Below are 27,417 nucleotides of genomic sequence, written 5' to 3' on the forward strand. Positions count from 1 at the left end.
AAATTTAACAATAATTGCATATTACAGTATATTAAAATATTTTTTCAACTCGATCAAAACTTAATTAATCGATTACATTCAAAAAGTTAATTGATTAAATATTTTGATCGATCGACAGCACTACTAATAACTGTTGAATAAAGTACAACATTTGATAGTCATTGATATTTAAAAGGATTAGGAACCATTTTTATTTCTCAAGAACGTTTCCAACAATCCTCCTAGTCCATGTAGGCCACAAACCAGTCAATTTTCTTTGGTAATACACTTGAATTTTAAGTTGCTTTGGTAATACACTTGGATTTTAAGTTACTTTATTGATATGAGTGTCAAGAGAATAAACTAAAGTTTGTTAGTATTATAATGCTATAACATAAAACGAATTGTTACAAATTTTGCTGTTGAACCTATTGTTTATTATGCATAAATACAGTAGTATAAAGTCACATGATACCTAAACATTTTCTCTTTATAATTTTTTTCTTTACCTAGTGGACTAATAATTGGCGAATTCAGAGTGGTAGAGATGTGTATATATACAAATAAAATCCAAAGGGGGAGATTTACATTTTATAAGATTAGAGAAATTGAATTCCGATGATTTTTTATTTTTTTATTTTAGTAGGTTATTTTACGACGCTTTATCAACAGCTTAGGTTATTTAGCATCTGAATGAGATGAAAGTGATAATGCCGGTGAAATGAGTCCGGGGTCCAACACCGAAAGTTACCCAGCATTGCTCATATTGGGTTGAGGGAAAACCCCGGAAAAAAACCTCAACCAGGTAACTTGCCCCGACCGGGAATCGAACCCGGGCCACCTGGTTTTGTGGCCAGACGCGCTAACTGTTACTCCACAGGTGTGGACAATTTTTAATTCAGTAAGTGTAGAAAGTATTATTAGATAGATTATTTATTAAATGTTGTGATTTGAAATTTGTCGTAATGAATATATATTTTTTTAGTTTTGTTTCCTGAAGTGACTTACACTTCATTTTCATAGACATGATTATATATTGAATTTTGCATTTGTTTTGTTGTAAAACAATAGAGAGACATAATATCATAAAGTTAAAATATTCTCCTTAAGTCTACTTCTATCTCAGTCGAGAAAAAATTGTTTTTGCCAACATTTAAAGACGTTCTTGCTATAAAGGATAATAATATGTAACATTTGGAAACGACTAAAACACAGTATCACCAAGAATCTTCGAATAATTATGGATGTCAAATTTTAAATTGTGACCACAAACTAATTTTTTAATAATGCTCGTCATTATACTCGTATGTTGCCTTCTTTAATGTTGTTGGTTAACTTCTGCACCTCTGTACTAACGTTATTTCTTAACACTCTTGTATTAGTATAGCTTAATTAATACTATTTATTATAACATTGTGAAATCTGAATTCTATTATTAAAGCTTAATTGTGTTTCTATATTTTGTTTCAGCTGGGCTTGTGGAGTCATTATGTTCACATTGTAAGTAAATTTGTAAAGTGATTCAATTCAGTACTTTGTTTGAAATCAGCCTTACAAAATACAAGACCCTCTGGGGGTCGCGACCCCCATTTTGGGAACCACTGTACTAACCCATACACCCTCATTCTACTCCAAAAAGTAGGATTGTCCCTAAAGAAGATGAAGATAGGTTCAAAGGTAGATTATAAAACAGGGAGGCTCACATCGCAGATATACGACATACAGTGTAAGTATTCTGTCTCTAAATGAGGGGGCTTCAGGTCCGCATCTGTGACTTAAGTGCTAGTGCATTGGTCTTCGATCCAGGCAGCCCACGTTCGATCCCCAGTTCGTGATGGAATTTGTGGTAGACAGAGCAGACATTGCAGATGGTCTTTCTCGAATTACTTCTGTTTCCCTCTGTCATTCCACCAACACACTCCACCTCTTCATTTCATCTGTAATCTGCAATAGTAAAAATAGTTTGGAGTTGAAGTCTTGGGGGCAGTACAGGTTCCCAGTACTGACATAAGAAAGGCTTGGGGCTCTGGGTTCCTGGGGCTTATAAGGCTACTCGTGTGTAGATGGGACCTGGCTCTATCAGGGGCTAAGGAATGATGGCCCACCTGTCAGCATTGGTTGGTTAGGAATGGCTTGGGGCTCCGAGCCCCTGTGGCTTATCAGGCTACTCGTCTGTGAAACGGAATCCGGCTCTATCAGCAGCCGAGGCAGTTGCCCACCTCTCAACATCGGATTCTCAGGTGCCACCCAGGTCACTTGTTGAGTTTGAACAATCATCGTGCATTGGTATGGTGCAAAATTAGCCAAAGTGTGTCTAAGTGTACAGATCAGACTGTCATGCAGGCTGCCCGGGTTCGATTCCCAGTCAAGTGACACTTGTGGCGGACAAGGTCGCAGTTGGGGTTTTTCCCAGGGTTCTCCCGTTTTTCCCCAAATTGGGCATTTACATCATTCTGTCAGCATTTCTCCATTTCGTTATCATTCCGTAGCATTCCCCGAACACCAGCTGGCGATGCATGAAGGGTGCTAGCCTAGGGACGAATGGGTGGGGTTGCTTGCTCGAAATCTGGGCACACAGAATCTTAGTGTGGTCAGCCGGTGTGGGTTTGGGAATGCGTCAACAGAGGGTCAGCGCAATAGATCTTAACAGGTCGCAGTGCTGGACCATAGTGCCCCCCCCTCCATTAAATTCAATTCAATTCAAGTGTACAGACCCATCCCAGGTCCAGCCCTTGTAAAGCCAAACCAAGAATAGGCTCGAGACAAAAAATACCGCCCATTAATCACCTATGTCAAAATTCACTAGGATGAGAACGGTGGACTTTTATGAGTGTCCTAAATGTGCGTGGTGTTTGTTCCTAACCTTGTCTGTAATCCATCCATCCATCATTTTAACATTAGAGATTTTATATACTTAGTACAATTGAAGAGTGTGATCCCAAAATGTGTTGGTCCATTTTTCTAGAAGGACTGGGCTAGTTTTTGTATCCATCAACCTACGGACTGAGCGACTTTTCTAGTGACATGCACAATAACACAACCTTTTAGACAAGGATTGGCGTTGTTTTGGAAGAAAACATGCTTAAAATATAATGTATGTATAAGTCATAAAAATGGCCAAATGTACTGAGTGAGTTTTGGGATCACATTCTTTAATTGGATATACATAGAGTATATCGCGAATGTGTATTTAAATATTGGTAACTTTGCCTTAATAGAACCTAAAATTCATTTTCGAGTCAAAATTAAAAATTTACGTCATAAAGTTATCCATTTTCCAACTGTTTACCATAACATATGATACACTTTCAGTAAATCTGTAATAATGTTTTCATTGTAGGCTGGTTGGCTGCCCTCCATTCTGGCACCGCAAACAAATGGTGATGCTTCGTAATATAATGGAAGGAAATTACTCCTTCACGTCACCAGAATGGGCTGATATAACAGGTACCTACTACTAGAAGAAATTTTCAAATTGCTAACTCTAAAATATTCTTGTTCAGATCATGTTGCATTTTACGTAAAACATTTGTCTTTGACGAAATAATTTATCAAAAACCAACAAAGATAAATATATGGAGTTTGTATTATTTATGTCTGATACACACATGCAGGCACATGTTTTATTTGGTCACACATTGTGTTTTGTTTAAAAGACATTTTTTATGGTTACTTACATGTCCCATAAGGTTCCTGTGCAATATACTGTATTGTGTTCTTGCATTCACAATTGTTTCAGCTCAGGTATTTATATTTTTGGCGAGTAAATTTATGGTAGTACTTACTTCCTATGTCTTTGGATTCTTCATATTTGAAAAGTTCGTTTACATGCATTATGCAATATGAGTGACTGAAAATAGAAATCAAAATTTCATTTAACAGGGCAGATAAAGACATCTTTTGACAAAAACATGTTTTTATCTGTAAAGCCACAAGTTATTCTGCTGGAAATTACTGTCCTCAGTGACGTTACACTTAAATGTTTCTCTCTGTCATTAATTGGTATAAAATTCTAATTCCATTAAGTGTGAAAAATCATGCCTAAGTGATGCAGCTTCCTGTCAGTCGTATAATAATTCCATTCCTTTTGCTCTTATAAACAGCCTAAAATTTCTGTATTGTATATTAATCTTTCTAGAGCCACCAAAAGATCTGATTCGCAAGCTGCTTGTAGTTGATCCAAAGAAGCGGATCACCATTGAAGAGGCCCTGGAACATCCATTCTTCCAGATGATGGTAAGACCATATATCCTGTGTGACCAGAAGTGGACTACTTATATCACAATATTTTCCAAGATGTTGCAATCGGCATACTCATAACTGATAACATGATATATTATAAAAGTCAGGAAGTATTTGTTGCTTATTATTCGTAAATTTAATTTTGAAAAATGCATGTAATATATACAGGGATATCATTTGTCTTTTACTTCGATTTTTATTGTATGTACCTGAGTTTTTGAACTTACTTCACTCCCACCCCTTCTGTAGTAAACTTCCACTCATCCTCCACACAGAACCGAAATATGCAGTCGAAGTCATCTTCCAATCATAGTAAACAGTACTGAGCGAGCGAGTTTAGTATGTTCCAGAAATATGGTCGCATTTTCCAGTGAAGACAGAGCATTCATTATTGAATCATATTTTCGCACAGATACTGTGTGTCTGTTTGGCTATGCTGCATCCCAGTTTCCCCCATCCATTTCTGTTGGCTCCTCTGTAAAGGCTAGTGGCTGGGCTGTCTTAGCTTAGCTCTTTTCTGAAAACATTTGCTGTTAGGAATTGGACGTCTACATAATGTTATACAACTGTTCAAAATAATTTAAATAAAATAGCCTTGTTAAGTAAGTGTCTCATGATTTTCCCCTTTTCTACAACCCTGCGACATAACCACATGGACGGACAATAGATAGCGTGTCTGACTAAATTTATCTGTGCGAATTGGGCAGAAGTGAAGATTGAATTTACAGTATGCAAGGTACTCTGTTATAGAGTAGGTACAGAATTATTTCAGCAGGCACAGGATTATGGCTCCCCATGTCACCTGATTTGAGTGCTTTGCATTATTTCCTCTGTAAAACAGTTGTGCTTGTTAAACATCCTACAACAGTAGAAGAATTACATTAAAGAAACAAGACGTTCAATTCAGAGCTTATGCTTAAAAACGTTTTCGATAATATGCACAAAAGAACTGAAGCCTATATCAAAATGAACAGCCACATTTTCAACAATTTGTTTAAATATCCAAGTTTTGATTATTTTTAAATTTAAATGCACTCTCCATATTGTATGCTAATGTTCTTTAGATAGTATACTATACATTGCCTGGATAGTTCAGTTAGTGAGTAAAAACACTTATTGTTAATACTGTAGGCCTACTATATTTTAATTATTATTTTTAAATTTAAATGCACTCTCCATATTGTATGCTAATGTTCTTTAGATAGTATACTATACATTGCCTGGATAGTTCAGCTAGTGAATAAAAACACTTATTGTTAATATTGTACTATATTTTAATTAATTGTACCAATTCACAAAAAAAAGGGAAACCTGCTCATGATGTTAATAGTTATCGATCAATAGCACTATTAAGCATGATAGCAAAAACAATGGAGTCCATGATCTCCAACAGATTAACTTGGTATTTAGAATGCCAAAATCTTTTATCACCACGACAAGCCGGCTTTCAACAACTACACTCTACCAATGAACAAGTCATACGCCTCGGCCAAGAAATAAAAGACAGTTTTAACAAGAAAGAAGATACCTTGGCAATATTTATTGACTTTCAGTTAGCATATGACTCTGTTTGGAGAAATAAATTATTATTAAAACTCCAGAAATTAGATATCTCCAGCAATATGTTCAGATGGATATCAGAATCCCTTAGTCAACGATTCATTGCCACTAAATTCAATAACTCACTTTCTAGTTACAGACAAACATATCGAGGTCTACCTCAGGGCGCTGTCCTCAGCACAACTTTATTCAATATTTATATAAATGACTTACCCTCCCTATTAGAGGAATCAAACATGAAAACAGCACTATTTGCAGATGATATAGTTTTGTGGACTTCCGGATCTCACAGACATAGAGACAAAATTCAAAATTCTGCTCTTAAAGCTCTAAATCAACTACATGAATGGAATACATCAAATTTGATGACACTCAATTTAAGCAAAAGTAACTACCAAATATTTTCACTCGGTAAAAAAGAAAGAGAATTCAATATCCAATACAATGGCCAACACCTTCCTAGGACTTATGAATCCAAATATCTTGGAGTTATTTTCGATAGTAAGTTAACATGGAGCAATCATTTGAAATACATTTCTGAAAAAGCTCATAAAAGATTCTCCCTTCTAAAAAGACTAGCAGGAAAGAAATGGGGATGCTCTAGGAATACTTTGAACACTACATACAAAATGTTTATACAGCCAGTGCTGACGTACTGCGGAGAAATTTTGATTACTTCACCTTTCATAAACGACATAGAATATGTTCAAAACCAAGCTCTCAGCCTCATTACTGGTGGAATCAAAACAACTCCAATAGATTCTATGAGATTCCTCACTAACATTAACAGCATCAAAATGACAATAGAAGAAAAAGCACTGATTCAATATGAAAAACTTATCAGATTACCAGGAAACAATTGGCATTCATACAGTCCTCTCTGTAGATTGAAAACTCAGAAAAGTTTCATATTCATTGTTCAAGAATTAAAACAGAAAATCAATATCCCGAATTTAAAAGAAAACTTACAAATTAAACCAAACCCTTTAACTCTATTAAATATAGAATATAATCTAAATTTAACAGAAGAAATACTGAAATCAGAAGTAAACACTGAAATACTGAAACAATTTTCTTTAGAGACAATTAATATTAGGTACCCTCCACAAAACTGGCTTCATTTATACACCGACGGATCCTTGATCTCCAGAGAACAAGGTGCCGGTGCAGGTGTCACGTGCTGTCTATTCTCACTTTATAGATCTCTTGGATCTGGAACAACAAGTTTTGATGGTGAAATCATTGCAATAAGGGAAAGTCTCAGGAATCTTCTATGCCACATCAATAAATTTAGGAATGCAGTTATATTGTCAGATTCCAAAGCAGCTATTCTATCAATAGTCTCTAAACACACACGTTCATCTCAAACAGCAGAAATAACTAAAATGCTCTCTCAATTAATATCACTCAATAAAAGAATTGTATTCCAATGGATACCATCCCATTGTGGAATCCTGGGAAATGAGAATGCGGATGCTTTAGCAAAGAAGGTCAGCACTGCTACTTACAGACCTGTTACTAAATCTACGTATTTACTCTGTGAAAAGATTTATTAAATCTACATACTTAGACTTCAACAAGCAAAATTTAATAACACAATCCCAAGGGAAAAAATGGAACTCTCTGCATCAAAATCCACAGTTAATTCCCGATTTACCACGAAAATCGTCTGTAGCTGCATTTAGATTGGCAACAGGCCATGATTATTTGGCCAAACACCTGCATAGAATTGGAATATATCAGTCCCCTAACTGTCCATTGTGCAACTCAAACCAAGAAATGGATTCGGAACATCTCAAAATCTGTGCTTCATTGGCTGGTCATGATAATATCTTTGAAAAATATTGGAGTGCAAGAGGTCAAATGACTTCATTGTCAAATGCCTGGCATTAGAAAACAACAACATATTTTAATTAAATGAAAATCTAACGAAAATTATCAAACTCAAAATCGTAATATTTCATAGTTTACTTAAATGGATGCACTACTTTTCTTCCCTCCTTTACCTAGTAAAGTGATTTGTTTGTATTTTACTCAAGTATCATCAAACTCTGGTTGTGGAAGGGGGAAACAAGCAGGTTAATATTCGAAATGTTAGTAAAAAACAAAATGATGTCCCAGTATTTTTGTACGTTTATCAAACTATTTAAAGACATCCCACTGTAGCACTTCTTGGAAATTAATGTGATTTGAGTGTTGCACTACTGGTTTTTCTTCTGTTATAATTATGTTCCCGCCCTCCTCAACAACTTTCATCGTTGATTCTTTTATTTTTGTTTGTAGTAATTTTCTTGCACCTCTTTCTATTTTTCAAATTCTCAGCTATTCCGTTTGATTCAAGGGTATGCTGCGATTTTACAGAGTTAAAATTTATAATTACTGTACACAAAAGTAATTGAGTTACTTACACACACTTACTTTTAAAGTAAATTATAATTGTGGTATGATATCTTCCTCGATCCTAAACTGTGTCTCGTCTGAAAGAAAATAATGAATGTCTGTAAACTAAGTACTGGTAGGTGGAAAAAGAAAGGGCTTGCAGTGTTTAATAGTTAAATATAATTTATAAAAAATATTTAAAGAATTTCTCTCACATGGTAAGTATAAAGTTAAATTTCATCATCATATATGACAGAAACATTATATTTAAAATACTATAATATACTTTTAATACAACAGTAATGATTTATAAATGAATAATAATCCAACTAAGATTTTTCAGAATCAATTTTTAGCCTATAAACCCTTCTACCTCAGAACTTCTCAACTGAACTACTTGTTCATTTTCAATCAAAGTTTTTGTCAAATACGTACTGTATATCATATATAATAAATTGTTTTCTTTGATTATTTAAACTAATTTATTTGAACAAAAATTGTTAAATTATAGTCCCGTCGCTCTAATTTCCGGCAGCCAATCGCGTTGCAGGTCGGCTACATTTAAACATGTGCATCTTGTGATTAGCTGAGGAAGACGTTATTCATTTCTTAAGGCTCGATAAATACTTAATATAATCGCCCGCCATTTTGGCTCTTTTGTTGGCATTCGCAGAAAGCACATGAAGATGTTATTTGCCACTCAATTATTTGCTGAATTACAGTGTGTTTGATTTATTATCATAGGAGCTACGATATGATAATGTTTAACAGTGTGGCAAATAGATTCCTCGTATGGCAGCTCGGCAACGAAAGAAGAAAAATGGCGAACGATACTGCCTACCTAGACTTTATAGAGCCTTCACTTACTAAGACGTAAGCAAAGAGGAGGAGTCACGCCGGGAATAACAGCGTCGCGACTATAATAATAAACACACTGGATTTTAGGATATGCATAGTTGTTTAAATTTATTTCATAGGAGACACTATTGTTGCGCAACTGACGTAAGAAAGGCAAGGATTCAGAACATGACTGAGCGATCTACCTGGCAGGGAGAAAGGGAAAAGAGACAATGGAAATATAGTTTCTGCAACAAACTAGGCCTAAAGCAAGCGAGAGAACGCGTTAATGTACTAATTGTTGAAATAATCGTAATAACTAATGACATCATTATTATTATTATTATTATTATTATTATTATTATTATTATTATTATTATTATTATTATTATTACAAATGAAGCTGGTATTACAATATCTGAGATTCTTGCAATAAAATATATTACAAACTACTTCGTTACTGATAAAACTAACGTCATTGCAGTTATTGTTACTATATTTAAATAATAACGCCATTACTGAACATTTGAAAAGTAACTATTACTAATAACAGCTTTATTCCCTAACTCTGCAAACATTCTGAAATCAGTTTGGAAATGCAGTTATCCTTAGTGGACAATAAATGACATGCAAAATAGCAGTGATGGAAGACCATGTTCGTTTCATAAGTCAGCAGATTTTAATTGGTCTTTTTACTTGTTTTCTGTCTAATGTATAAAGTATTACATATAAAAATATTCACATACTGCATTTTTACCAGATTGTGCTCATTGATGGCATAAAATTGACTAACTGTATAATCTCCGCCCCCTTGAATCAAACTACGACCATACTTTTGCCTCTTTCCTGACTTTATGTGCCGTATTTTTCAGCTGTGGGACCAAGACATAGCCCCACTGAAACGCAGCCTTTCTATCTCATCCAGACGACTCAGTCGAATCTCACAGATGGCTCTGGTAATACTCTGATTGTTGTGGTGCTTACTAACTCGCAGGTTGTAAATAACATGGGGAGCAGTGTTGTGCATGGTCAAGGCCGGCTGTCTTGTGTTGTCCAGACTGTAGTCAGCAGAGAGGGATGTTCATAACAGCTAGTGTGTACCTACTGCCGTGTGGCGAATTTAAATCTGTTTATGGTTCTTGTAATTGTTCATCCTAGACTTACATATATTAATAAGATTTATCATTTATCTGAAAATATTTTGACTGCAAGTACATCATAATATTATTTGTTTGTTTTATTTTATTGCTTCTTCAAATTTCGAGGTTACTAACCTTTTCTCCAAATTCTGCAAGTGAGTTGTAGAGATAATGTGTCATGTACAACGCTACGTATAATTTAAATCAATGAAAATGCTCATTAAGACTGAAAACTAATATGGAAGAAATAATCACAGAATTAAAGGGTTAGGTACAGCTTACAGCAGTAAAATTTTGGAAATATACAACTTTTTTTCTCCATTACTGTATCTTGTACAATAATAAAAATTGGTATGTTTAAAACACTGTTCTTCTGCTATATGAAAAAAAATATTTTTACGATTAAAAAAAAATATTTACTTCCCCCCCCCCCCAAAATTCAGTTCACTGTGCAATGATGAAGCATTTCCCACATAACTCAAAAACTATCCGATACTCTGTGATGAAATTTTCTGTGTGTATTTATACATGTCATATCAACAATATGATGCAAGATCACTCCTCTACCTTTGATAGATTGTCTGATAAAAAACAGCTCGTTTAAAAAATGGTCAAATATCAGTATTTTCTTCTAACATAAAATGAAAAAAAATATATATTATTTATTAAGGAATGTAGTTGAAAGAACATGATATTGTAAATATGAGTTTCAGCAATAAAATAAAAGAGAGAGAACATGAAAAAGTTTACAAGTTTATGAGTTATGAGGGGAACACTTCATCATTGCACAGTGAACTGCCACCATTTTTAGTTTTGGAAAAAAAAAAAATATAAGTAATTTTTTTTAAATCGTAAAAATATTTTTTTCATATAGCAGAAGGACAGTGTTTTACACATACCAATTTTCATTATTGTACAAGATACAGTAATGGAGGGAAAAAAAATGTTGAATATTTCCAAAAATTTTACTGCTGTAAGCTGTACCTAACCCCTTAAAAAAAGTGGGAGAAATAGTAAAAACACCTCACATACCAGAGCTTTCCTGAAAAGTAACAGTAGTAAAATTAAGATTTTCCTGTGAATACGACCACTTGGTCTATCTTTACAAGATAGGAGTAAACAGAGTGTCACGATTTTATTGTATTCTCTGACAGTAGGATGTAGCTCGTGTGCCAGTGCATCTGGCCATAAACTCTACAGTTGCGCTCAAACCTCCTGACGTTTTGCGAAAGCCAGTAACATGCGAGCGCGATGTTGTCACAACTACTCTCTCCGTCTCTGTCTCTCAGCTGCAGTACTTTTAAAACTGTGGAGTGCTACCCTTTACCTGAGATTGGTTTGATAGGGAGATGCAGAAGACTTGATAATAATAATAATAATAATAATATTTATTATTATTATTTTCAGACTGCATCTAATGAAATTAAAAGTCACAAAATATATAAAAATTTGTTGAGTCAGACGTAACTCGCTGAATTTATATCAGTTTTGTAAGTTTTACTTTTATTAGGGTAAATAAAGTTGTCGAATAACACAAAGGCGCAGTTTGATAAAATAAATTGAATGATAGGATTAATTTTAAATAGTAATTTTCTGTACTAATGAATTGATTGAATTGACATGGCCCTAAATAGCATTATGTCCATGCTGTCAGAGCACATTCTTACAAAAATAGTGGTTATTGTATGCCTGTGTTTCGTTTAAGGAAAATGATGAATTAATAAAACGTACCTTTTCTGCTGCAAATTTCTACTCCAGTGGCAGAGCTAATGGTGAGCCAACATTGTCGTCGTCAGCCCCCTCACCATCAGTTTTACTCTCATCTTTGTCACTGTCTTCTTGTAAATTAATGACCACTGGTTCTAAAATGTTTTCCCGACCTAACTCTTTAGCGAAATCTTCCTCTTGTAATTTCACCGCGTGTTTCACGCATTTTACCCAGTCACATTATCAAGTTCCTTATTTACAAGTTCTTCCACATTCGACATTTTAAAGTTTTGTTGTTTCTACCGACCTCCCTTTTCACCCGGATTCAAAATAGTTCTATTGCATTATTTAGAGGAGGTATTTGGTATTCTATTAATGCTAACGGAATGGTATGGAGCATTTTCCATTATAATTATACTCCCTTCCTCTAGATGATTTAGAAATCTGTTTAAGAACCAATCGCGAAATGATTGTGCCGTCATTTCTTCGTGATAATCATTGGTTTTCTTTGATCTGAATACCCATTTACTACCTGGAACGAAACCTGTTTCAGCTGACCCTACATGGCAAACAATAAGTCTACCTCCCTTTCCTAAAGGCACTTTAAGACCTCCATTTCTATTTGAGTATTGCCAAACATATTTCAGAGAATGATTTTTGTTGACCCACGTTTCAAGGTAAAATGTGGGTCGAGTGTCATCTGATGATCTGATCATGTGCATTTTGTGCAGAAACTTCAGTCTTGCGGCAAGGATATCATTCCGTTCCATTAGATATTTTCGCCCATCATTGGTTTTCCTGTAGCGGAATCCCAACCGATTCAATAATCTTTTAGTGGAAGAAACTGAACCTGAGTAATTAATTTTTTTTCTAAGCAGTATGGTTAGCTTGTCAGCTGTGGGAAATTTTCCGTTATCGTAAAAGTCAATAATTGTACGTCGTACGTCTTTTTGGAAGTCGTCTAGATTTGTAACTCTTTTAGGAACATTTATATGCTTTCTAGGAGAATGGAACAATTTATCGGCACCCTGTGTTTGCGCTCTTTCAACTTCTCTGCATACACGGGACACTATAGAGACACTTAAAGAACACGCCTCGGCAGTCAGTGCTTGACATTTTGAAAAGTTAAGATTTTTACGCATTTCTTCAGAAGAGTATTTCCTAAAGAAATTATAAACACTAAACATCATTTTGCGAATTTTACTGCCATATCCACTCGATACACCATTTCCACTTGTACTGGGCTCACTAAGAGACATATTAATTATTTTGAGAATGCCAAATTGCCAACACACGAAAAAGATATTACATTACACTTTCACATACTGTACTTTATAAACAGAGCCAACTGCACACAACACCATCAGAAATCGAACTGACATTTCAATTTAGTAGTCTCTCTTCTCTCCCCTCACAAAGAGATAACTCTGTTTATATTCTGAAGAGACCCTTTGTTTGAAGCTGTAAGTTTATGGTTCTCAAAATTCTTACATATGATAAACATCCCTTATCGCATCGCAGCTGTACAAACAACGTCCACTACTTAATTGCTGGAAGTCCGCACAAAAGCAATGAGACAGAGGCAACTGTGACGGAAAAAAATGGAAATCTTACGAAATTACGATGAAAACAGTACTCTTAATCAGAAACAACTCTCTGATACATTAGAAATCCCATCATCCACATTAAGGACAATAATAAAAATCGCGACTTAATCTCTGCAGCTGCCATGTCGGAAGGATGTAAGCGCAGGAAAGTGAAGGTGATAAACATGAGGACTTGGAAACACGCACGCGACAAATAAATATAAATTCCTTTTTTTTTTAAAGAATTGAGTATAGTATATATTGTAAATGTAAATGTCTTTGACGTACAGTATAGTAATTACATAATGGAGTAATGCTGTATTATCTTTCATGAATCATGTATTTCAATAAAGAAAAATGCTAATAGATACTGTAAGGTAAAGGTAAAGGTATCCCCCGTAACATGCCATGAAGGCACTTGGGGGGCATGGAGGTAGAGCCCCATGCTTTCCATGACCTCGGCACTAGAATGAGGTGGTGTGGTCGGCACCACGCTCTGACCGCCTTTTACCCCCGGGAAAGACCCGGTACTCAATTTTATAGAAGGCTGAGTGAACCTTGGGGCCGTTCTGAAAGTTTGGCAACGAGAAAAAATCCTGTCACCACCTGGGATCGAACCCTGGACCTTCCAGTCCGTAGCCAGCTGCTCTACCAACTGAGCTACCCGGCCGCCCAATAGATACTGTATATATACTGTATATAAGTCAAAATTAGTGTGCCCATCTAATACGCGGCCCCGATTAATACGAGGTTTACACGCGGTCCCTTGAACAGCGTCTTATCGGGGTTTTACCGTATTAACCCATAAAATTGGAATCACTGGGGGTAGAAATGTGATTTTTGTTTCTATGTGTTCAGAAAACATTAAACATTCATCATATATACATGCGGGTCCCAACAACATACCAATTTTCCCAGCACACTTGTTATTTGATTTTGAGATTTCTAAGCGGCGACTATGCGGCGGGTCGGCGTAGCCCATATGTTGCAATGCAGCACTGCCGCTATTGGCTATCGCCGATAAGCAGACACACCTGCAAACGTCAGGAGGTTTGAGCGCGACTGTAAGAACACCATGTTACAATGCTGGAGAGCAAGAATGAAAATAACCTAATATATACATTTCAGTACATTTTCAACTAATGGACTAACAGTATTGAAGTTGAGTCATTCTTCTTCTGAAAACTGTATCTGTGTTAGTAACTCCTAATATCCTAGTGCTAATGTACATCCTCCGATCTTTCAAACTGTTATTAATTTCAGTGGTGTTTTTGTGTGCATATGCACATTGCCGGTGTTAGCTCTTTTATCAACATTTGCGGATCATAACCAAGTTTGATTTATGGATTGTAACCAAGATTCAGACGTAATATCGAAAGTTGAGAGCAGTTAACTAATGCTCCAAACAACATTGTTTTCGTAATGATTAATTTAATCTTGGTAATATATGCAGGTTCAGGTTGAATTTAATTTTGTGTATGCAGTTATATTGTTGATTTAGAAAATTTGCTGTAATACTGAGTGTTTTTGTGCAGTATTCCATCACTGTCAGATCCTACCTAATTTCTGCTGGGCGGAAGGTTGAATGAACTTTTGATGCATTTAGTTGATTCTGTACAATGAGAAATGACATTGAGATGTTTAGGAATCGAGGTGTCAAATTATGGAAATGTAGAACAGGAAGTAAGACATATTATTAAAGCAAATCAAGTGACAGGATGGATGTCTCAGTGATACTATCTGGAGAAATAAACATTTGAAAATTGAAAGGAATGTTGGAATGTACAAAACTATAGTAAAATCCATTATGGCATATCAGGCAGAAACACAACTGGATGCAGTAACAACGAAAAGATTATTGGAAACAGTGGAAATAAAGATATTTCGTAAAATTGCAGGAATAATTCTGATGGATAGACAAAGGAGCGACACCATAAGGAAAACATGTACTGTGGACAGTATCAGTGAATGGGTGTATAGAAGGAAACAGGAATTAAACGAACATAAAAAAATATGGATAAAAATAGGTAGTTAAAATCGCAAGGAACAACCTGCCAATAGGTAGAAGGAAACAGGACTGATCCAGAAAAAGATGGCATAAGACCTGAGTTGAATGGTAGAGAACTGAAGACAAACAGATTTTATCCATATAATGGAAGAATGAAGAAGAAGATCATTTCATATGTTGTATTTATGTTTAAGTTTGCATTCTGAATGTTGCCTTATAGGTGAACATAACAGAGAAAGGAAGTTAGGAACCATTCCATGAAATATGATCATTTACAATACATTCATGTGTACGCAATGTAATGACGTAAAAATTTAAACTTGATAACTTGAGTTTTCAAGTTTAAATTTGTTGCAGATATTTCAGGCAGTCATAAAGCAAGAGTGATGTCATAACTTAAGATCAAGAATCAGCTGAAAGAACAAGATAAACCTATCATCGCATTTTCAGCTGAAGGAACAAGATAAACCTATCATCGCATTTTCCAAGCATCTTCCATGCAATTAGAGTACAAGAAATAGAGCACTCAAACAATGTAAATAAAAATAATTGTTTTGGCTAAAATATACAATTGGCTCCATCCCATTATTAATTCCATCACTAGTTAAGATTATCACTCAAGAATCAGTTACTGTTAACTAAAAAAAGTCGGATAATATGTATTATCAATTTTAATTGACTTAAATCTATTTGGTGCCATTTAAGATGCTTTAAAAAGTGGTTACTTTTTTTTGTACTTTCCTACAACTAGTTTTCTTTGTTATGCCTATTCCAAGCTAACTAATTAGTTAATTACTAAGAAATATTCGAGCAAAGGATTGCAAAGTGAAATTTTTATTCTAGTCCAGAGGCAATGAAACAAACGAAAAGTTGGAGGGATGGCGGGACTGGTCGTTAGGATGTTGGTGGTTAGGTCGGTTCGGCGTGGGTGCGGTCAGTGGGCTTGCAACTCATCCCAGGGGTGCACAGTAGTCCTCAGGTCACTATGCACAGGGATGTTCCCCTCCTGACTTCACAGAGAGAGAGAGAGAGAGAGAGAGAGAGAGAAAGGATCATCTGAGTTCATTCAACCTCCTTTGCAGCAGTGATGCATTGTTGCTCGTTGATGGGGTCCACAGTGGTGGGACATCATATAATTTAAACTTCATTATCCAAAACATGTTTCTTGTTCAGTCTTCTAAACAACAAAGTATGTTTAATATATAATTTTATTATTTATTGCTGTAGCTCTAAATACAGCAAGGGCAGTCATTTTTGGTCAGTGTTGCGCAGTAGCATAATGGGCAGTTGATGAGCCTAAGCTTGCTGCACATGCTCAGATCTGCTAACAGTGCTGTGTTTGTTAGTGCTAACAGTGCTGTGTTTGTTAGTGCGAACAGTGCTGTGTTTGTTAATGCGAACAGTGCTGTGTTTGTTAGTTGTAAGCATTATTGGCTAAATTTAACTTACTTGATAGTAGAATATACTGTATATATTTGTAAACCAAGTGAATTCATTCTTTAGTGTTTGTTATAATATAAACACGTTTCCGTGCATGAACAATAGAGGCCACAACAAACCAAAACCGACCATCCTTGCTGTTTAAATTTTGATGATATTTTAAAATCTTACTGATTTGAGAGTGTAGTTTGTTTAATCTGTTACTATAGTTGGATATAGTGAAGACAGACAGACAGACAGACTTTGATGTAAAAGTTGTTTTTGTTTATAGTTTGATCATTCCATCACATACCACACCACATAGTATCACATCAGATTATATCATGATCACACTGTATTTAACTATTTTTTAGAATAGGAAAATAGTTTTTCCTTATCTATGAGGTTATTTATGGAATTTGAAAATTTTAGTTGACGATATAGTACATAAAATAAGTCATTTTTATGCTATAGTGTCGAGGATATTCTTATAGACCCTATTTTTTAGGGTTATCCGTAAATAAGAAGGAAATTCTATTATGCAACGAAATATATGAGCAAGGTGACTGACCTGAAGATTTTACGAAGACAATGTTGCTTCCAATACTGAAGAAAAATAATGCTAAGAAATGTAACGAGTTCAGGACTATCAGCCTGACATCACACTCGGCAAAGATTCTTCTGTCAATACTGAATCGACGTTTATATTCTAAGATGGAAGAACAGTTGAAACAGTTTGGTTTCAGGAAAGAAAAAGGTATGAGAGATGTAATTGGACTGGTACGAACAATCAGCAAAAGATATCTAGAGAAGAATAAAGAAGTGTATATAGTATTTGTGGACCTAGAAAAGGCGTTTGACAGAGTGGATTGGAATAAACTGATGGGGATCCTAAAGAAAATTGGCGTGGATTGGAAAGAGGAGGCTGTTCAGTAACCTTTACATGAAACAAGTCAAAGTCAGGATAGGAGAAGAAATGTCAGAAGGAAGTGAGGAATGCGACAAAGATGCCCTTTATCACTTACCCTGTTCAACATCTACTTGGAGGATTTAGTGAAGAACTGTTTTCAGAACATGGGAGGAGTGATAGTAGGAGAAAGAATAAAGTGTACAAGATTTGCTGATGATATGGCGTTGTTTGCAGAAGAGGATATGCTACTGGAGCTAAATGACAGCTGTGAGCAGTATGGAATGAAGATAAATGCCAACAAGACGAAGACCATGGTCATAGGAAGAAAAGTAAAAAAGGTAAACTTGCGAATTCTAAATGAGGCAGTGGAGCAAGCAGACAGCTTCAAATACTTGGGGTTTACTATAAGCAGTAACATGAGCTGCTGCCAAGAAGTCAAAAGGAGAATAGCAATGGTAAAGGAAGCTTTTAATAGAAAAAGGAGCATTTTCTGCGGATCTCTGGAAAGAGAACTGAGGAAGATATTAGTGAAGTGCTTTGTGTGGAGTGTAGCATTGTATGGGACAGAAACATGGACATTACGACGAAGTGAAGAGAAGCGACTAAAAGCATTTGAAATGTGGATATGGAGAAATATGGAGTGTGTGAAACCGACAAATAGAATAAGAAATTAAGATGTGTTGGAAAGAGTGGATGAAGAAAGAATGATGCTGAAACTGATCAGAAAGAGGAAAAGGAATTGGCTGAATTACTGGTTGAGAAGAAACTGCCTTCTGAAGGATAAAGTGGAAGGAATGGTGAACGAGGGAAGAGTTCGGGGCAAAGGAAGATATCAGATTATAGACGACATTAAGATATATAGGTCATATGAGGAGACAAAGAGGAAGGCAGAAAATAGGAAAGACTGGGGAATGTTGGGTTTCCAGTGAAAGACCTGCCCTTGAGCAGAACACTACGAATGAATGAATCCATAAATAATAGCCAATGATGTGGTCTGGTAAGCATGCAGGCCATAACCCTGTAGAAATGCCTGTTATCAAAACCTTACTTAATTCCAAAGAATCTCAGGCAGAATGTGCTATTGTATAATTCTTTTGAAGAAAATATGTATTTTGTCTCCCATTAGTCATAACCTGACAATAATTTAAAAAACGGTGTGAGTGTATGTGTACAGTACCTCTCTGAATTTACTGTAGCTTAAAAAAAAATATGGGCTCCATTATTCTGCTTGCAATTATAGCACACCATTGGCCAATTTATTTTTTCATCATGCACTGAAACTTTGTGTACTCGTATTAATTGGAAATCATCTGTGGTCCAAAATCTGTTGTTCTGTGACGCAATATGATCACATAATTAAAACCATGCCAAACCATATATGACTGGAAATACACAGGAGGTTATGGGTGGATAATGGCGCAGCCTAGGCTGATCAGACATGTGCATGTTCCCAGCCAGGAGCCAAATGGGATGCTATGTATCTTCAGTATTGCTACTGAGGAAATTTATGCTGAAAACAGGATGAAACATTGCTAATATTTTTAGGGAGAAAACAGCACTGTAGTTAGTAAAAGGAACAGTCATACATTGTAGAACGTTATTGGGTTGCCAGAAGATAAAGTCTGCCAAACAACCCACTAACCAACCAACCAACAACATTCATCTCAAACACATAATGGTCACACTTGTAGAGGATTTTTCAAACCACTTTACATTCATATGAACCTTATTTTTCAAGTTTAAGGTTCAAATTTATGTTCTAGTGAATAGAATGCCTGCAGAGTAATTTGAAATTATAATTACATATTTAACAGTCTGTTAAATGACATTTTACGTGTTACGAAGGGAAGAGCTTCATGAACTTACATGATTTTCTTTTTTCTTTCCGATAAAATATTATACAGATTAATGTATGTGATTTATTCTGACATAATGACTCTCAAGTAATTTTACATTCTCATCTGCAGAAAGTATTGTGGTGCTACAAAATATTTATTCTAATATTTTGAAGGAGATACATTCTTTCTTTTCTTCCTTCCTTCCTTCCTTCCTTTATTGTCATCTGCGGTCAAGCAGTTACCATGCTAATCATTTGATTTAATGTTCGTGGGTTTAAACTTACTTGGCAATAAAATTCTTATGTTATGGATTTACTACACATAAAAGAATTGTCCCTCATAAAGGGCTCCAGAAAGTATTTTTTTTGCCACTTCTTGCTTATAGTAAATTTCGATGCTGAATAACTTCTGCAGTTGGAAGTATCATTAAATGAAATTAATATTACTACTACTACTTTATCCTCTTCCTCTTCTTCTTCTTCTTCTTCTTCTTCTTCTTCTTCATCTTCATTCCTCCAATTATTAGACTCTCTGGCCTGTTACGATCTAACAGTTAAATACTACTACTTTATAATGCTCAGAAATCTGTTGTGGATAGAAAGAAACAACCAAATCTCCAGAGCCTAAAATAAAGAATGTGTTATGTAATACAGTACATTAGGAAGCAAGAAGGTAAATAAAAATCTTCAATAATCTATGCAGTAAAAACAAACACTTTAATATATTAATAATACTCTTTTATGAAACTATTAGGCTAAAAATAGTCATACTGACTGTTTACTCTAAGTTCTAATCATATTAGACTTATCATTTGAAGCCAATTTACGTTACAAAATATTTGTGATTCTAAAATAATGGTAACAGAAGTAGAATTGTTATTACACTTTGTTGAAATAATCTACTAATTCTGTGGCCAGATCATTTTGTATGAACAGGCAAGCTCCATTAAATTTCTGCATTGATTACTAGATAATTAACTAATAAAGTATATTCTGATTTTTCTCAGTTTTTCAGGAGATATCTTGATGATGTCTCAACAGAACAACAACATATCAATCCTGTCATTCATTCATTCATTCATTGCTGCCGGTCATTTGCTAAATCACCATACAATGCAGGATATGTGTAATTTAATTTCGACTTGTTTTTGTATTAGTGTCACTTGTTTTTAACAAATGTGTTATGTAAAAGGAACTAACATTAATAACAAAGTGTTATTATTAGCAAATAGATTCGATGTGGCAGCTTCTGTAAATATTAAGATGTCTTCAGTTAATAGTCTGTGTTCTACATGTGATTTAATTAAGATGGCAAGCCTGTATGTTCTTGTGTCATGTCATTGTAAGTTATGTTCTACAGGAGATGAAAAGTAGGACTTTCAACGCTCGCAAGATGTTCCAGTATGCAATTGTTTGTGTACGAGCAGTAGTCCGTATCAAAAGATTGCGCTACACACCAGAGCCCCTCTCAATGGAAGTGGCCAGAGTGGACCCGTACCGTATTAAGGTACTTCGAAAGGTAAGAACTGATTTCCTGCTTTACTTCATTTTGTTAAAGAATGCAACTAAATGGAGTTATTCAGGCAGAGAATGAAATGGCCCAATTTCCGAGATTTTATTAAATTCATTATATGTAATAGATTTATTTTTTCAATTAGAAATGTAATACCGATTTCATTCAAGTTTTAGTAATAGTTTTTTTTTTGTCCAATGGCAAGGCCCTTAACTCTTCATTATTTTCCCTATTCTAAGAATGGGCGACATAGTAGTGCCAAAAAACATATATAGTAATTTTACATTTGTGTTTACTTTTTTTAAGCCGAAAAATTCTTTAATAATGAATCAAGTCACATATAATAATAATAAAAAGCGCACAGTGTGCATAGTTAGTATCTAGCTATGATTCACAGAATTTTTGTTAGTGACACTCTTCTTTGTTTGGACTCCACTACGTGGTATCTGTCACATTTGTCTTACATACACAGTGATCATTCGGCTAGTGGTATTTTTCAACGTTACATAATTTGTAATGAAACCCATGGACTGCGAAGCACGTCATCATCTGTCTAATTGGCCTTCTTCCATTTTGTGTTTATCATTGCGTCCGTGGCATAGAACTCCATCTATATATCTGGTCTCTTTGCTTGTAGTTTCTGGAGTAGGTCCTTATATGCCTTCGTAGATGTCAGTAACAGTTGATATCTTAGATCGTCGATGTAGAAAGATTCCTTGGATAATACGTAGATAAGTTGCAATGGGGCGTATCTGGATAGACATAGCACTTTCTTCAAAAATGTCGCTTTGAATCTCTCGATGTCTGCTATATTGTTTTTCCTTAGGTGTTCCCATATTATATCTATGCCATATGTTATAATGCGAGTGATTTTTATTGCGAAAAGCTTTAATGCTGTCGACAGGAATATCTTGTGTAGATTTTTTATTCCATTCATGGCTATTGCTGCTGCTGCTACTACTCTTTCCTTTATATGCAGTGTGTTTGCATGGTGATCCCTAGATATTTAAAGTGTGGGACTCTTGTCAGCGGTTCCGTTCTATACTTTATGACGTCATTGACTGCTGCTCTATCTCCTTTCTTGAACGTCATTATGACTCTTCTTTTTGTTTAGTAGTAGCTCATTTTTGTTTGCCCATTCTCTTAAGTGGTTGAACGCTGTCTGTAGGTTTTCAGTGTCTATAGATAGAATCACCATGTCATCCACATAGGCGTAGATTTTGACATTGTATACTTCAATGGCTTTCTAGATATCTGATGTTGCTATGTTGAATAGCAGAGGGCTTAGCAGATCGCTCTGCAACACTCCATTTTTCTGTTCCAGTGGCTGAGATCTGTTGAAGTTGTCAATTTCTTTTCATTATGTTCCTTAAGTCTTGTGATGTAATTCTTTCCAGGGATGTTCTCTAGTGTATCTGTAAGTTTTTTTCTGTTCACGAGATCGAAAGCCTCGTAAAGTCTATGAAGACTGCACGTAGTTTTCCTTTTTGCTTATTTAGTGCTGCTTCTATGTGTTCCTGAAGGCACTTCACCACCTGCAGCGTTGAGTTCTCTTTTGTGAAACCGAATTGTATTTCTGATATTGCGTCTCCTGTGATCTTGTATAGTCTTTTCGTTATTAGACTTGTCAGTATCTTAAATGGTGTGCATTCCAGGGCTATGCCTCTGTATGAGTTTGGATCACTTATATTGCCTTTGCCTTTGTACAGGACTTCTAGAGTTGCACATCTCCAGATCTCTGGAATTTCTCCTTGTTCTAGGCATTTGTTGTAAATTGTTGTCCATATTTCTTTGAAGTGTGTTACCATGCTCTTCAGGTGCTCGTTAAAAATACTGTCTGGGCGCAGGCTTTCTTCATTTTTTCTGCGTGTATTGCTTGTTTTACTTCTGCTACAGTGAATTGTACTACGTCTGTATTTATACGCTCTGGTTTATGTTGTGTTTCTCTATTCTGGAGTACACTTCTGAAATGATTCTCCCATAAGATCATTGGTATATCCTTCGGGAATTGTAGTTGTCTTGGTGATATAGCCTTGTACCATTGTTGCTCTGCCTCTTCTATTCGTTTACATTCTTCTGCCTGAAAGTTTTTTTTGTTCGTTTTATTATTAAGTTCTTGTATTCTCATCTGTTGACATTGTATCTCTGTAGGTGCTCCTCTGTTCGTGTGCTGAGTGCTATCTTTAGTGCTATCATTGTGCGTTTCCTCACTTTGTAACACTCTTGATTGAACCAAGGTTGCACCTCTCTGTTCTGTAAATTTCATATTGTTCTAGAGTATCAAGTTACATATAACGAATTCCTATCGAATGATGCCAGGTAGCTTAGTAGATAGAGCAACTGGCTACAGAGTGGTAGAGCCTGGGTTCAATCCTGGGTGGTTGCGAGATTTTGTCTTGTTGCTAAAACTTCCAGAACTTCTCTGGGACTCAACTCAGCCACTTGTCATATTGAGTACCGAGTCTTTGCTGGAGTAAAAGGCTGTTGCAGCATGGTATCAACTGCACCACCTTATTCTAGTGCCAAGTTTATGAAAGTATAGAGCATACATCTTCTTGGTGTGTTTAAGGAGATACTTTCACCTTCACCTTTTTAATTCGTATGAGAACTATTAAATGATTTTTAAAACTTGGTAGGCTTTATTGTAGTATATCTTATATCAGTAATGTCAAGATATTTATTTGTATTATATATATTTTTTATAAGATATAGATTCTGTTTTATATTTCGATTTCACTTATATAAATTAATATTTTACGTTTACATTTATTTTTATATAATGCATATTTTTCTATGAACAGAAAAACGGAAGTGGATTATATTAATTTGTATCATCTTTCCTTCAATACACTTATAAAATTGAAAACCACCTTTCAGTTTCTTACACGCAAATTTTTTTTGACCCTTGTAGAAATGGCGATGTTCTTATCCAGATTCAAGAGGAAATATATCGAAGCATGTTGAAGGAAAACTGAACAAGATTGCAAAAAATAAGAAATTTAAAAATCACAAGAAATTCCTATCCCTCTGGCTTAGAGATATTAACTTTAGAGGAAAGGAAATGTGCGTAATATTTGAATGGCACAATCACTCTTGACAAAAAGTCAACATACATAATATATTGGTAAGAAGAAATACAAAACTTTGAACTTTATCACTCAGTGCAAGGACTGCATTAGACAACACTACTCTTAAAACATTGCTTATACTTTGGAGTAAGGTAGCTTTTTTTATTTAATCTGTTCACGGTAATCAATTAAAAGGGATTGAAAATGATTCAGTAATAATAATTAAAAGATTGGTCTTTTCACATTGAAGATTATATGTGGCAGGATTTCTCTATGTTGAAGGCGATTTTTAGGTGGCTGATAATGATGATCGTCATCTTCCATTAAGTTTTGGGGTCTTTAGCTTATTCTGTCTCCACTCTTGTGAGAATTTTTGTATCAATATTAGACAATATTGGGAAATCTTGTCATAAGGTTGACTTGATGCAAGGCCACCCACTGCTTATGACAATACAGAACAAGCACAAGACAAGAGGCACACACCTGTTCTCTGTGGAAGGGAAATGAACCTCCTCTTCTGTGCAAGAAATTAAACCCAGATCTGCTAGATCTCTAACGAGACACGGCATCTTATGATACACAGTGAGGAACTTGCACATATATTGGCTAATAAAATATAGATTGTGAAATTGTACATACTTTATTATTATATGCAGTGAGGGAAGTGGGAAAAAGCCAGAAGCGGTGTGCTACCCTAAGATTTTCCCCTGGCATACCTCAATTTAAAAAAAGACATACCCCTCCCTTACAACGTACACATACATGAAGTATATAATAAATTGTTTCGTGCAGTCAATAACGCGACTTTTTTTAAGCTTATGCAACACTTTAAATTTCTTAATAAAATAATTTCAAGTTACTTCAGTTATTTTCTAGATTATTTTGCAATGTCCATTGAGACTTATCGTTTAAAATAATGTTAAAGCTTCAAAGTGCCTTACTTAATTATTAATAAAAAGTGCAACAACAACAAAAATGACAGTCACTAAATTGGCAACAGTGGCCACCACAAGCTACAGACCATGGCCTTCTATACTTGAAATACTACCGTTGTAAGCATTCCAGGGGTTGACTTATCAAATAAACGTGTCTAAATACATGTTGAATACAGTTCCTGAAGGCTGTGGTTTAGATTTACGAAGCAAACAGATAGTAAGTACTCTTTGTTGTGAAGAAATGTATAAACGTTCATGGATCACATTTTTTCATGACGGTATGTCATTTTTCACTAACGGTATGTCTTCTGGCCATAGAAACCAGAGGTGGTATTCCATACCGGCGCATACCGTCTCACTTCCCTCACTGATTATACGTCTACATGATAAAAAAAATAATTGTTTTATGTGAAGTTGTATAAATGAAATGTCTACAGGCAATATACGTGAAATTCAGTTTTGTACACAAATTTATGACTGCAGTGGAGGTTTGATTATCGTCATTAATCCTTTGCACAGAACTGCGACAGTTATGGAAATAATAATTGAATGGTTTAAATTCATATTATAGCTACATTTATTTCTGAAAATAAAACCTAGCCACTTATAAACATATTTCTTTTATGTTATAATTTTGAACACAGTTATTATGTATTACAAGAAATATTATCCTTTAAAACAAACAGTATCTCTGATTGAGGTTCTCACTGATGTGTACATCTCACTTGACAGTATGTGTCAGAAGAAGAACAATTGTTTGTATACATCTATAGTCTGTTTAGTGTAATATGTATCTAATCAGCGATGTATGTAATGGAGAGGGAAAGGAACTGGTCACCCTACCTCATCTCTTGGCTTAGTTGCCTCATGAGTGATGCTTTATTGGTGTCACTTATAAGGTTCAAACTGTCTTCGGACAGTTCACTAAACAACAACACTACCAGATTAATGAAATTTAATTAAAAATATATTAAATTCTTATAGGACTTCAACAGAGAATCCTAATAAATACCGAATTGTATGTTTCAATGGAATGCCAAGTTTGATTAATGACTTTGACATTGAAATTAACAGTTGACATACTCTTTGATGCCTTACAACACAATGATGGTGGGCCTACAGAATGACAAGATGATGCAGAAACAGAACAGAAAGCTTGTAACCAAACAATTTATATTAGTGACTGCAAGCATTTAAACTAACGTGCAGTGAACATGATTGAAAATGGTCACATAAACAGAGGTAGTCATTCTACTTAGATAATAGAAATATACTGTACACAATTGGCAGAATTGACTGTTATTAGTAAAATTTTGACAATAATCGAATATTAATGGTATTAAATACAAGTAAAATTATATAAAATAAACTGCAAACATTTGTTAATAGATGTTTACGAAGAATTTTAAAAATTAGATGGCCAGATATAGTCACAAACTCAGAACTATGGAAGATAACAAATCAGAAAGAAATCACAATAGAAATCAAAAGACGAAAGTGGAATTGGATAGGGCACACAATCAGAAAGAAGTTGGAGCAGTAGAAAGAATGGCTTTGGACTGGAACCCCCAGGGTAGTAGAAGAAGAGGAAGGCCAAAAAATACATGGAAGAGAACAATTTTGGAGGAAATTGCTAGGGAGGGGAAAACATGGAGCGAAGTGAAGAAGTTGGCTACAAATAGAGTCCGATGGAGGCACTTTGTGAATGCCCTATGCTCCTCATAAGGAGATACAGGAGTTTGATTGATTGAATGGTATTAAATAGCAAATGTAGTTAAAGATGAGGATAATCGAAGCTCCACTGCATTCTAAACTTATGCTAATAATAAATAATTTTACTTTAGAGAAAATGATACATTCAGAGTTGTTTACTGTTCATATTCCCTTACAGAATATTAAGTGGAAAACAGAGTGGTAGTCTGCTTTTGCTTGATACACAGGGTTGTTATTCGTTCGGTTTATCAACCTACGACATATGGAACAGCTGGTGCACGTCTACCTTCTGCCGCCCACTCTGCTTCCTAATTTCCCTTCACGTTGAATGTGCCCATGCATGTTGTGCAATTGTGCGGAGTGCTGTTTCGTGTGAGACACCACATAGAGTGGTTCGATATTTGACTCCAGAAGAAAGAGTGTTTGTGTGCAAGACATATGATAAGTATAAATCAGCTTGTCAGGTCTGTACAGAGTTTATTGCGAAATTTCCGAATATTCGACCATTTATGAGGCAGACAGTACATAAGTTAATGAATAAATTTGAGAACATGATGTTAAATAAAAAGCACCCTAGAAACAGAC

At 35.2% G+C, this 27,417-nt stretch overlaps 1 protein-coding gene across 5 annotated transcripts in view; it reads left to right on the forward strand.

The window, feature by feature from the left end:
• The window catches only part of PhKgamma (phosphorylase kinase gamma), a 68,498-nt gene that overhangs the window by 26,876 nt on the left and 14,205 nt on the right, over window positions 1–27,417 (forward strand). For 2 of the 5 annotated variants that reach the window (XM_069821535.1, XM_069821536.1), the window contains 6 exons: window positions 1,450–1,479; window positions 3,320–3,426; window positions 4,118–4,215; window positions 9,870–9,953; window positions 20,964–21,122; window positions 24,028–24,240. In XM_069821535.1, coding sequence (XP_069677636.1) covers window positions 1,450–1,479; window positions 3,320–3,426; window positions 4,118–4,215; window positions 9,870–9,953; window positions 20,964–21,122; window positions 24,028–24,213 — 664 coding nt within the window. In that variant the 3' untranslated portion in view covers window positions 24,214–24,240. The remainder of the gene's footprint in view (window positions 1–1,449; window positions 1,480–3,319; window positions 3,427–4,117; window positions 4,216–9,869; window positions 9,954–20,963; window positions 21,123–24,027; window positions 24,241–27,417) is intronic. The other 3 variants (XM_069821538.1, XM_069821537.1, XM_069821539.1) reach the window with 3 other exon arrangements.

The sequence above is a fragment of the Periplaneta americana genome, chromosome 3 (genome assembly GCF_040183065.1).
Source record: "Periplaneta americana isolate PAMFEO1 chromosome 3, P.americana_PAMFEO1_priV1, whole genome shotgun sequence".
Taxonomy (NCBI): domain Eukaryota; kingdom Metazoa; phylum Arthropoda; class Insecta; order Blattodea; family Blattidae; genus Periplaneta; species Periplaneta americana.